The sequence below is a fragment of the Fringilla coelebs genome (genome assembly GCF_963513975.1).
Source record: "Fringilla coelebs genome assembly, chromosome: 13".
Lineage (NCBI taxonomy): Eukaryota > Metazoa > Chordata > Aves > Passeriformes > Fringillidae > Fringilla > Fringilla coelebs.
In genome coordinates, this window is record NC_140039.1 from 674,369 (window position 1) to 686,593 (window position 12,225).

At 48.8% G+C, this 12,225-nt stretch overlaps 1 protein-coding gene across 1 annotated transcript; it reads left to right on the forward strand.

Moving 5' to 3' along the window:
- Positions 1-222: 222 nt before the first annotated feature.
- LOC311158673 (antigen-presenting glycoprotein CD1d-like) lies at positions 223-5,102 on the forward strand (the record flags this gene model as incomplete). The annotated part of the gene is made up of 6 exons (XM_084214245.1): positions 223-283; positions 3,158-3,418; positions 3,959-4,243; positions 4,348-4,632; positions 4,755-4,851; positions 4,975-5,102. The coding sequence occupies 6 exons, from the start codon at positions 223-225 to the stop codon at positions 5,018-5,020; spliced, it is 1,035 nt and encodes a 344-aa protein (XP_084070371.1). The 3' UTR covers positions 5,021-5,102.
- Positions 5,103-12,225: the final 7,123 nt, after the last annotated feature.

The following is a 12,225-nucleotide window of genomic DNA, read 5'->3' on the forward strand; positions in this document are numbered from 1 at the left end:
CCCAGGATGGCACCCAGAGGCACTGCATCCCTGTCCCCACCGCTCCAACTCCCCCAGGCACAGCTTGGGGGGGTTACAGACTTCACCTCAGGGGAGATTGCAAGGGCCAATGTCACCTGTGGGGTCTCTGAGGACCAGTGGCCACATGAGAACTTCAAAGTCCAATAGTGCTGTAGGCAGGAAGCAAGGACCAGTAATCACTTCAGAGGACTGTAAGGACCAATGTCACCTGAGGAAACTGTGGAGACCAGTGGTAACCTGGGGGGGACTCTGAGGACCAATGGTCAGTGTGGACCAACAGTCCCCTGTCTCCTTGGGTCATTTTCAGACCAGAGAAGTGAAAATATGAAGGAGGAAGAAGTTGTGAGCAAAAAAGGAAGTGAAAAAAACTCCAAACGTGCGGAATACATTCAATAGGGAAGTGGAAGGGCTAAAGCAGAACTTTAAAGCAGATCCACTGAGACAATGGGAGACATGGAAGAAATTTCCGTGGGGGCTGAACACATTGTGACCACCCACACAAGCCAGGTGCCTGCTCCTGTCCTATGAGCAACTCAGACAACTCACAGGACAGAGGGCTGCGAATGGCCTCTCAGCTGCTCAGCAAGAAGTGACCAGCAGTTGTCTCAGGGGAGACCGTGGGGACAACTGATCACCTCACAGGACTGCAGAGACAAAAGCCCCCTTGTCTCTTCCCTCCCTGGCTGCCCCATGGCTGCACTTTGCCATCGTGACAGCCAAACAGTCTCAGTCTCCTCTGGGTCTAGGACTAGTGGGCGAGATAGGGATGTGGACCTTGTGGTGGCATAGCTGGACATCCCCTGTGTCATGCTGCTGGGGAAGTTGATGTCATTTCTGGGCCTACCAGACCACCACAGTATCCCTACTTTTCTCTGGGACAGCTCCATGGAAACAAAGGTATTCAGTGTTTGGACACTACCAAGCTGCACCCCTCAAACTTGCCCTTGCTTGTGGTTTTGGTTCTGCCTTTGCCCCCAGTGGGGGCACTACCCAAAAGAGGGGAAGAGATACTGCATGTTGAGGGGAGGAGTTGAGAGGAGCAGTCGATTGGGAACATTGTGGGGAGAGGCTGGCTCTGGTCACCTCATGATCCCTCCAGCACTGGACACTGGTGCCAGTGGGGACAGAGCAGGGGCATGGCTCCCACCATTTCTGTTCCCATGCACAGGGGGGTCTTGGGGACGGGGACCGGATTCCTCATCAAAGCTGGTGGGAAGGAAAGGGGCCCATCTCCAGGTGTTTAGAGCAGAGTAGGGGCTCCCCAGAAGTGTCCTACAGCTTTGGTCTAGGTGGAACAGCTTGTTGCCTCCTACCTGGGAGCCCCATCCCCAGAATTAGGCAAGTGATGCAGGAGCAGCCTGAGCTGGAGGTGCCAGGAGAGGGAGGGGGTATCCCTTCTCCCTGTGTAGGGGTTGAGAAGACAGCAACCGTCTTTCTCCAGTCAGGTCTGAAATCCAAAAGCCATTGTCACCTGCATTGGTGCTGATGCATCCCACAAGAACAGGGATAGGACAACAGGTGAGGAGGGGGAGTCAGGAAAACCAGCTTAGATGCTTGAATATCTATTTTCCTAGTGCTGTTTCCTCGGTCTCTCTTTCCCTGCCTTCTCCTTCTGGCTGAGCTTTCCCCAGCCCCAGCCTGTCAAGGGCACTTCCTGCTCAAGACCTCATTTCAGCTTTTGTCCCTCCCACGCGTCCCCAGACTTCAGCTTGGCACCCCCGGGCCCCTCCCTTGACACATTGATTCTCCAATTGGGGGAGAGCCACCGCAGTGACTGCTGGGCTGGCTTCAAGCTTAGGTTCCCACAGGTTCTTCCTCCTCCCACAGTCGCTGCTGCTGCTTCTTCAGCCTTGCCGCATGCACCATGCAGCCCCCTCACCTCCTCCTCTTCCTCTTTCTCCCGATCCTCCTCCCTGGGATGTGGGCAGACCCAGAGGGTAAGTGGCAGCCCTGGCTCACCTCAACCACTCTTACCACCCCCATCCTGTCAGAGGACCCCACAAGTTCTGATCACGGGAGGCATGGCCAGGCCACTGTGCCATATGGGGGGGTGGATGATTCCCAGCACCAGAGGGACACCTCCCATCATGCACCCCCCAAACATGCCTTGTCCCTGCCCACCCTCTCTGTTCTGCCTCCAGCTCAGGACTTCTGCCTCACCAGCTCCAACACGGGGCTCTGGGCACACAGGCAGAAGAGACAACAGTGGTCCCCAGCCAGGCCTTGGGTGTGGAGTTACTCTGCAAGATGTCCTGCCCCTGCAGGGAGCCCACGGATGCCAGGCAGATCTCAGCTTCACGTGGTGCTGAGGGCCTCTTCCAGCAGCCTCTGTTCGTTAGGGAGCTGCACCTGCCAGAGGGTTTTTTGGGCACTGCTGTCACACAGAGAGTTTTACCACAACCCTGTGAGACTTTATGCTTCCGGGGCAGGCAGCATCAGACACAAAATGTCAGGACTGATCTCTGGGCTTGGCTGGTGTCCTGGCCTTATCAGGGAGCCCCAAACCTGGACAAAATGCCCTTTTCTATCAACCATCCTCCATATCCTCTGTACCGTGTCCAGATCTTTGGCAGATACAAGTCCTGGCACAGGTGTTTCTCTTGGGGGGAAACATCACCCAAACGAGCAGTATGGTGCCCCTTCATCTGCTCTGCACAGTAAGACAGCAGATGTGGCCAGGAGGGAGGGGACAAAATGCCTAAAATCATCTGCAGGAGACAACCACTTTGCTGAAAGTAAAATAGAGAAGGAAAAAGAGCAGTGAAGTTAGAGGAAGTTCAGACAGGAAAGCAACCCTGAGCAGGATGAAGAGCATAGAATCATGGAAGCGCAGAATGTTTTGGGGTGAAAAGGACCTTTAAAGGCCATTTAGTCCAACCCCTCTGCCATGCACAGGGACACTGTCCCTGCTCAGAGCCCCAAACAACCTGGCCTTGAATGTTTCCAGGGATGGGACATCCACCATATGTCTGGGTAACATGTACCAGTGTCTCACTACCCCGCACTTAAAAAATGTCTTTCTTATTATATAGTCTGAATCCCCTGTTTCCCCTCCAGCCCCTCCACTTGGTATTTCCTTTAGCACCTCCACTCATCTCCTTCCTGCACCCTTTGCTGTCTCCATCCTCTCTCCTAGCAGAGCCACAGGTTATCCAGTACCTCCTGACTAGCCTCTTTGCCAACATCAGCTCTGCTGAGGTGTCATGTGTGGCACTCATAGGGGACATAGCCATCTTAACACTGGATCCGGCCAACTGGAGCATCCACTTCCACTGGCCCTGGGCCAGCCAGGCTGCAGCTGAAGGAGACGGGGAAAAGATGATGTCCCAGTACAAAATCGCTCTGCGCAATATGATCCGATTTGTGCACGACACAGTTCAGCAGACAAAACAGCACTGTGAGTACAAAAACTCGCCCAGCCAGACCCCTAGTCCTTCTTCCCAGGTTTTGTGGCCTCCTCCCCACCAGGATGGCATTAGTGGGGGGGGTCTCATAGGGTGCAACAGCTGCTGAAACACTGCAGCTGCTGGGAATATGATTAGCAGGAGTCGGTAGGGCAGCAGACCAAAAATACCCCTTGGGGCTTCTGCCATCTGACACAAGGAACCCCTCAGTATGTCAGGGAGCTGCCACCATATTTACTGGAGCTGAAGGACTGACACAGCAAAGAACATGAAAGAGAAAACTGGGGGCAAATATTTTGGGGGGCAGAATTCTTTTTAAATAAGCACTCCACACCGGTATCCACTCCATTTTTCCAAGGGGCCTGAGGGCTTGCAGGGTGTCTGGGGTCTCCTGAAGCATGGCCTTACCCCCTGCTGCCCATTGCACCCTGCTTTCCACTGCATCCCTGTATGTGGTCTCAGACACACCCCTCCTAATGTCACCCATGTTCCACCCACTCATAGGACCTCTCCATTGGCTTTGATGTTGACAGATCCCCTGGTGGTTCAGTTCCGTGCAGGCTGTGTGCTGTACCCCAATACGACGAGACAGGGCTTCCTGAATGTTGGCTGGGATGGTAAAGACCTCATAGCTTTTGAGGTAGATAAACAGGGCTGGGAGGCCCAACAGCCATCCCAGGTGGCAGAGCTGGTCAGCAAGAGCCTCAACAGGCAGAAGTCTCTCAGAATACTCCTGGAGCACCTTCTCTCTATCTGGGTATGCCAGAGTAACTTCCTCACCCTGAAGAAGTATGGGAAGGAAATTCTAGAGAGACAAGGTGAGACCACCCTGACCCTGCAACAGCCAGCCCAAAGGCCCCCACACTGGGGCCCAGCTGTGCCCCACCAGGGCTTGCCCCACCCCTTTGCTCTCACTCCCCAGAGCTGCCTGTGGCCACGGTCTTCGCCCGCACCCCCAGCCTAGACCAGCTGCTGCTTGTTTGCCATGTCACTGGCTTCTATCCCCGGCCCATCAGCGTGGCCTGGCTGCGGGATGGCCAGGAGGTGCCTCCGGGCTCAGCGCTCAACACCAGCACCATCCTGCCCAACGCTGACCTCACCTACCAGCTCCGCAGCGTCCTGGCCGTGGCCCCCCGTGATGGGCACAGCTATGTCTGCCGTGTGCGCCACCGCAGCCTGGGCACCCGCAGCCTTCTCATCCCCTGGGGTAGGTGCCACCCATGGGGGATGGGGTGCAGGCTGCAGAGAGCAGCCCCTGGCCCTGCGAGGGGCAGCTCCTGACTGGTTCTGCCACCCTCACACAGTCGCCCTCTTCTCTCCCTGTCGCAGAAAACCGCAGCACAGCTCCAACCATCAGCATCACCATTGCAGTGCTGCTTCTTGTGGCCACAGCCTTTGCTGGGGGATTTTGGTGGTGGAAGCGCAGGTGAGCTCTCCCTCCCTTCACTTCCTATAAGCATATGGGCATATAGGTCTGTTCAGGGGCTGCAGCAGCTCTGTAGGGGTGAAGTCCCTGACTGTCACCACAGCTCACACATAGTCTTTGCAGGAAAGGTAACGAGGCTACATGGGAGACCCAGGAATTCGTCATTTGAGGCCTTGTTACCCACACAGCAACAGCCCTGACCCATCAACACCAACATGATTTTCTTCTGGAAAACCACCATATTAAACAGCTAAAAACTTCTTCTGACACATATGGTTCCCGTGTTTCTCACCCTTCTTCGCCCTCAGGAGCTTTTCTCAGAAAAACCCTCGGTGCTCTACAGAGACTCCATATTGCAGCCAGAGACTCTTCCTTTTCCCAGACTCTGCTTGGTCTCCACCAGGCATGTCAGGAGAAGCCAATCCTCTGACAGTCCCTCCCACATCTCTCCATGGCCAGTGTCTATTCCTGACAGGGCAGTCACAACCCAAGGCCAGACCATTGTGGGGTTGCTGAGTGAGATGTGGGATGGAGCAGGCCACAAATCAGGAAGAGATGTGAGCTCTTTCACTGGGGAGACAAGGGAAGGGATGAACCAAGTAACACCGCTGACATCCCTGACACATTTTGAGCACATTGAGCTGCTCCATCTCCAGGCCTGATCTTACCCTCAGTCCAGAATGGTTTTAGATCAGGATCTCCTCTACTTCTGACTCCTGCCCCCATGCTTGACTCCTGTCTCTGTAAAAGCTGGAAGGATGGGGGATTGTCATCCTTCCACTAGGCCTGACAGCTATGAAAGAGCCATGCTGAGGCTCTGGGAGACTCTGAGCAACACACCCCACAGCAGGATGTGATTGTTATCAGTTCATTTTGTATTGTCCATTGCTCCTTCCTCCTCGCCCTGCTCCCGTGTGGAGTCCCACTCACAGGAGATAGCATTCCACAAATGTCTCCAGCATGGGTCCTTTCCATGGGGTCCCTCCTTCAGGAACGAGCTGCTCCAGTGTGGATTCCCCTCAGGGTCACAAGTTCTGCCAGGAACCTGCTCCAGCACGGAGCCTCCATAGGGTCACAGTCTCTCTCAGGCACACCCACCTTCCATGGCATTTGTCTCCTCCAAACGCTGCAGGTAGATCTCTGCAGGTGTGGACCTTCACGGGCTGCTGCAGAACAGCTGCTTCCCCAGGGTCTTCACCGCAGGCTGCTCGGGCACCATCTCCGCTCGGTTGCCGGGAGCCAGCCGGGTCCCCGCCGGGTCCCCGCCGGACCGCTCCCGAGCGAGCTGCCAATGGTGACCCGGCCTGCACCTGACGTCACCTGGTGCCCGGTAGATCCCGGCGCCTCTGCCCCGCCCGCCCCACGCTTCCATTGGCTATGCCACGGCCCGTTCGCCAATGCCATTCGTGCTCCTCCTACGTCACCGGTCACCGGGCGAGGGTGGGACAAGCGTGGTGGGGTGGTGGGGCTGACCCGGACCCCCGGTCCTTGCCCTCGGCTCCATCCCAACCCGGGCCTGCGCTTCCAAGCACTCGCTGTGGCTTCCCGCCGATGTCCCCGGATGCAGCCCTCAGTCACCCAGCACCGAAGAGCCGGGGATGAGCCCGAGGCGTTTCTTGCCTCAGCTCCAGATTTCAAGATAAAGGCAAAAAGCCAGGAAGATGTTTGCAATTGTCAGACCTGCTTAAAAACCCAAAGCCATGCTCCATCACCTGTCTTGGGGAGCCAGAAAGACATGACATAGTGAAATAATCCAGCCATTTGGTCCAGAATGATTAGAGCAAAAAGCCAGGAAGATGTTTGCAATTGTCAGACCTGCTTAAAAACCCAAAGCCATGCTCCATCACCTGTCTTGGGGAGCCAAAAAGACATGGCATGGTGAAATAATCCAGCCATTTGGTCCAGAATGATTAGAGCATTGTGGACGTCACTGTCATGACGCTGTTTCCCTCTTTCTCTCTTTCTGTATGCACATACCTAGGTGTATGAATACAAAGCATGTGTATATAACTGCCAAAAATTTAAAACTTGCACATTTCATACCAAAGCAATAAAATCTCCCTGTTTGGGTGGGTTATCCTACAATTTCCACTTCTTTTGAGAAACATTTCTTGCTAGTGGATATGCCAGGCAGAAATCTGAGACACCAAGGTACTATCATCTTTGGGGACTAATACCATCAAAACTGCTTCTAATGAGCTCCATGGTAAAGCCATTATTGTGAAATAAATTAATTGATGGATATTATAAACTGAAGCAATTAAAGCTTACCTGATCTGTGATCTTTTTATCCCTCATTCAAACATGGTCTCTGAATGCTTTCAAAACCTTCTCACTAGCACCAGTTTATTCGCAGCTGGCTGCAAACCTGGGACAAACTTCTCAGGGGCCAGAAGGTGCCTTTGAACGGATATTTAAAATCTGATCCAGCCATACCCTACAGCCCTACTAAGTAAGAACAAGGCCTATACACTAATGATCAGGATTTCTTAGGCCATTGGCCTGAATTTTGGAAGCACATCTATCCTTGGTTAATAACACGTCTCTTAATTGCCTTCTCTATTTTGTTATTTCTGGTCCTCTTGAAATCTCTCTAAGAGCTGCAGGGCTGATGCATGTTGCTCACATGAGCTGCCTGCACCATGATACCAGAACTGAGTGACTGGAAGAGGATGCAGGAACTGTTTCAGTCATGCTGCAAAATTACTTGTTCCAGATATTTGCTTCTGTAAACATACTTCGAATTTTAATAATCATCTCAAAATTGGACAAGAGGTAATTTCTCTCTAATAGTTGTGGGAATCTATAAAATCAGACAGTTTTAGGAAGGTGGTAAAAAGACAGGCCTCAGATACAGCAGAATTGTGAAGTGCTAAAACAGCAGAAAGAATATCTAAGGAGTAGCGAAGACATAGGAGATAGAACGATAGAGCTGTGTAGTTTGGCTTTCTAAGTTGCAAAAAGTTTATTTTAAGTAAATATTTAGAAGGTTAAGTATGAATAGTGCTCTGTGCTTTGTCTCTTATAAGTGAGCCATTGTCTTCAAGAATAGGCCACCATTGTTTTAACCAAAGCTACAGGTGCTTAAGGTGATTGGATAGAACTACTGTCAGTATACTTTTGCTCTATGTAATTGGCTAGGATGGCCTTATGATATGTTGTAACATTGAGTTTCTTTAGCCTGCTGCCTGAACAGTGAGCTGTTAGCATCTCTCCATTGTCATAATCATGTAATGAGACTGATGCTGAAAAATAAATAGCTCAAGACGCTTGTCACAGTAGCCCTGTCCCGTTCGTGTCTGTATATAAACTGCCAGTGATAAATGGTGCCCCGTGTGAGGAGCTGGGTTGGACCAGAGGATTAAAAAAGAAGATCGTGGACAACTCGGTCTCCGGAGGCCCAGGTTGTTAACCAGAGGAATAGATCATCCCCTTCGCCATCGTCTGCATCTGATGTCCTTGTAAGTAATAAGTAGTTATTATAGGGGCTCCTGGGCAACGAGATGGGAAGTCACTTATCTGAAACAGAATGGGACACTTTTTACCGGCTTGAGAAAATTTTACAAGATAAAGGACGTTCAGATATCTCAAAAATTGAACTGAAAGACTTATTAGTCTGGGTAAAAGCGAATACTCAAAATATAGACTTGCAGTCTGCTTTTACCTTTGATTTTTAGGATCAAATAAACTAGAAAATTTATAATCTGTTCACTCTCAAAAAAGAAGAGACTGTGGGCAAACTAATGCCTGTCTCTAGAGCTTTAATAGAGAGTTTTAAGCAGAATGACTGTAATAGAGACATTTTCAAACAACAGAACAAGACATCTTGCTCAGACCCTTTAAATCCAAGTAATGCTGGGCCATTGTTGTCTTCTGGGGAGATGTCGGGTTGTGTTCAGAGTTCCTTCCCTTCTGGCACCTCCGCTGTTTCTCCTGGCAATGTTGATGGTGTCGCGTCCCCCAGAAGCTTAGAACCAGAACAGCTTTCAGCTCGGGTCGCGTTCCCTGTTTCTTCCGTGTCTCCCTGTGTCCCTGCAGCTGAGAACAGCCTTCCATCCCTCCCTCTGAGAGAAAATGAACTCCTGCAATGTCGGGAAAAGCGTTCGGAATTTTCATTGCATTCCGGGAATGTGGGAGTTTCTGAATTGTGTTCAGGGGAGGGTGGAATTGGTGCGGACATGAGAGATGAGAGTTTGAAGAGGTTTTGTGATACAGTAGCTACTGGCTCTGAAATTGTGCAGGCAGGAGCGGCAGAGAGGAGCTTTGGGTCTGCTTTGCCTGGTCGGGGGGCTGTGGGGGTCACTCCTGCCAGTGCTACCCCTTCTCGGGAAGACACTCCCTCGGAGTTGGTTCAGGCGGACAGATTGCTTTGCAATTCGAAGAATCCCTTTATTGTGAATTGTTCTCCCAAGTCTCTCCTAGGTTTTTCTGTGGTGCGTCAGTCCTCTGATATAGAAGATAGTGTAATTGTGAATCGGGCTCTGCCTGCAGGAGACAGAGCAAGAGAGAAGACAGAAGCAACGGGTAGCAGCCACAAGCCCAGAATAACTCTGCCCAAGCAGAAGCTTGGGGGGGAAGCAAGCGATTCAAAGAAAACTTTCAATAGAAATGCGAACTGATAATATGGGAGTCTTAAAGTCTGTTTCATTTGCTGCTAGAGAGAAAAATAGCATTTTAAACTCACAGCTTGATGCTCTCCAGTTGTTTCCCCGAGACCGTTGAGATGCAGAGAATGTAACAGTGAATTAGAAGGTGAAGCAAATGTAAATTTGGGATTTAAAACTCAAAATCAGTTCAATTTGCTTGATTCTAACAAAACTCAATTCAGTGATTGGGAACAGGAGTCTAATTCTGGCTCCCTTCCAGATATCAGCACACCACATTCTTTAGCTGAGTCCTCCTCTGTCCCTCTGGGCAGGGCTCCAGAGGAGGCGTGTCGTTCAAGTAGTGCTGCTGCCAAGAATTCCGAGTCCTTTTCTCCCGCCCATACTGGCAGAGCTCCCGGCAGCAACATCCCTGCCAAAAACTTGCAGCTTAGCAGAACTCCCGAAACAGCTGTAGTCAGTAAGAATTTTACCCCTTCCACACTAAAGACAGCAATTATGAGAGAAAAAATTAGGATGCAACCTAGATTAAATATAGAGCCTCCATTGGTGTTACCTAATTAGTTCTAATATTAATCAACATTTAGAAAAAGATTTAGATTCAAAGAAACAACTCCTTGTGTTACCTGTAAGATATAGTCGTAATGATGCAAATCCAAGATTTGAGAGTCTCTCTCACCATGATATAAAAGAATTGCGTCAAGCTTTGAAAGAAAGTAAGTTCTCTTCTCCTTATTTTAATAATGTGCTGAAAAGTATTTTTAATTCTTATGATTTAGTCCCTGCTGATTGTCGAAATGCAGCTTCCCTGATTTTAACCAATTCACAATATCTTTTATGGGAATTACAATAGAAAAAACTCCTTAATAAATTAGTTGTAAAATATGCAAACACTGCTAATGAAGATTTAGATGTTACCCAATTAGCAAGTGATCCACCTTACCATAGACCAGAAAATCAAGCTGTAGAATTGCCTCGAGCTGTATTAACAAACATTAAAAACGCTGCTAGAAAAGCCTTGTTTTCAGTTGAGCCAGCTGGTACCCATGTAAATGCTTATACAACCATTAGACAAAGTGGAACAGAATCCTATAGTTCTTTTTTAGATAGATTAACCCAAGCAGTTGAAAAGCAATGTCCAGATGAACAAGCTCGTTCTTATATTTTTCAAAATCTCGCTTTTGTGAACGCCAATGAAAAATGCAGAAAAATTATTTTAACTTTGCCTGATCAGCCTCCAACTGTTACACAGATGCTAACAGCCTGCAGTAAGCTCACTTGTCCACAACACCTTACTAATTTACAGGTCAATGCTTTAAGAAAAACATTGGAAGATAATTTGATACAATGATTAGATAAATTTGAAAAGCTCCTAGAAAAAAAAGAAAAAAATTGAGAAAAAGTCTGTTAGCACTGTGCAGTTAGACTCTGATAAAAAGCCTTGTTGCTTTGCTTATAGTAAACCAGGTCACATTAAAAAAGACTGTCGTGTGAAAAGATCCCAACCAAAACAGCTTTCTATCTGCCCTTGATGTCGAAAAAAGAGGCATCTTGGTAAGCATTGTCATTCTCTGTTTGACATCGATGGCAGGCCTCTGTCGTTAAACTTCAAAACCAGCGCGAATTATCACCACGCCCAGACACAAGTAGTGGTACCCCCCTGGCAACCAGTTACCCAGCCAAGTGATGTTGGTGCCTCAGTCAACCAATCCTCAAATGGCTCCAGCCCAGTACCCTCAAGTACAAAGTTCAAATTAGCCTCCTCAAAACTAATTCATCTATTAAATAATTAGTGTTGAATGAACATTCCTACTAGAATTATCAATCCTTTTCAACAAAGACAAGATTTTTTAATTTTAGGCAAAGCCAACAACAAATTTCTTAAACTCTCAATCCTTCCTAGTGTTGTTTCAGTAAATTCAGATGAAGAGCTAATGATTTTAGCTCTCGCATTCGATGTCCCTATGGTAATTCCACCAAAAACACCTATTGCTCTTGCATTTTTATCACCTATGAATACACACAAGCAAAACAACTTTCCAAAAAATTCAGTTGTGTCTGTGCCTCGTAGTACCTCAAGTCCAGAAGTCTTTTGGGTGCAATGTTTAGACCGTGACCGACCGCAACTGACTTGTAGCCTGACTCACTGTAGTAAAACAATTTATGTTACAGGCATGCCAGATACTGGCTCAGATGTCACTGTAATTTCTCACATGTTCTAGCCTAATGATTAAGATTTAGTAGCTCCTTCAAGTTCTCTCACTGAGATTAGAGGTGCTACTGTGTGTTTGCAAAGTGCATCCATGATTACAAGTCCTGAAAGAAAGACAGTAACAGTGTGTCCTTTTGTTGTTCAGAAGCCTCTCACCATCTGAAAGAGAGATGTCCTGTCACAATGAAAAGCAAAACTAAAGATGAGCTTGTGATAGAGCCAACACCAAAACCTGCCACTTTAAAATTGACCCAGAAAAGTGATCATCCTATATAGACTGATCAATAGCCTTTAACAGAAAAAAAATTAAATATCCTTAATAAATTAGTAAAGGAACAATTACAGCAAAGTCACATCATTCCCACAAATAGTCCCTAGAATTCACCAGTGTTTGTCATCCACAAGAAGACATCAGACTCCTAGAAGTTGCTTCATGACCTGAGGAAGATCAATGAAGTGATTGAAGACATGAGACCTCTTCAACCTAGACTCCCTTCTTTATCGATGATCCCAAAACACTAGGCTCTTGTCGTCATTGATTTGAAGGACTGTTTTTTC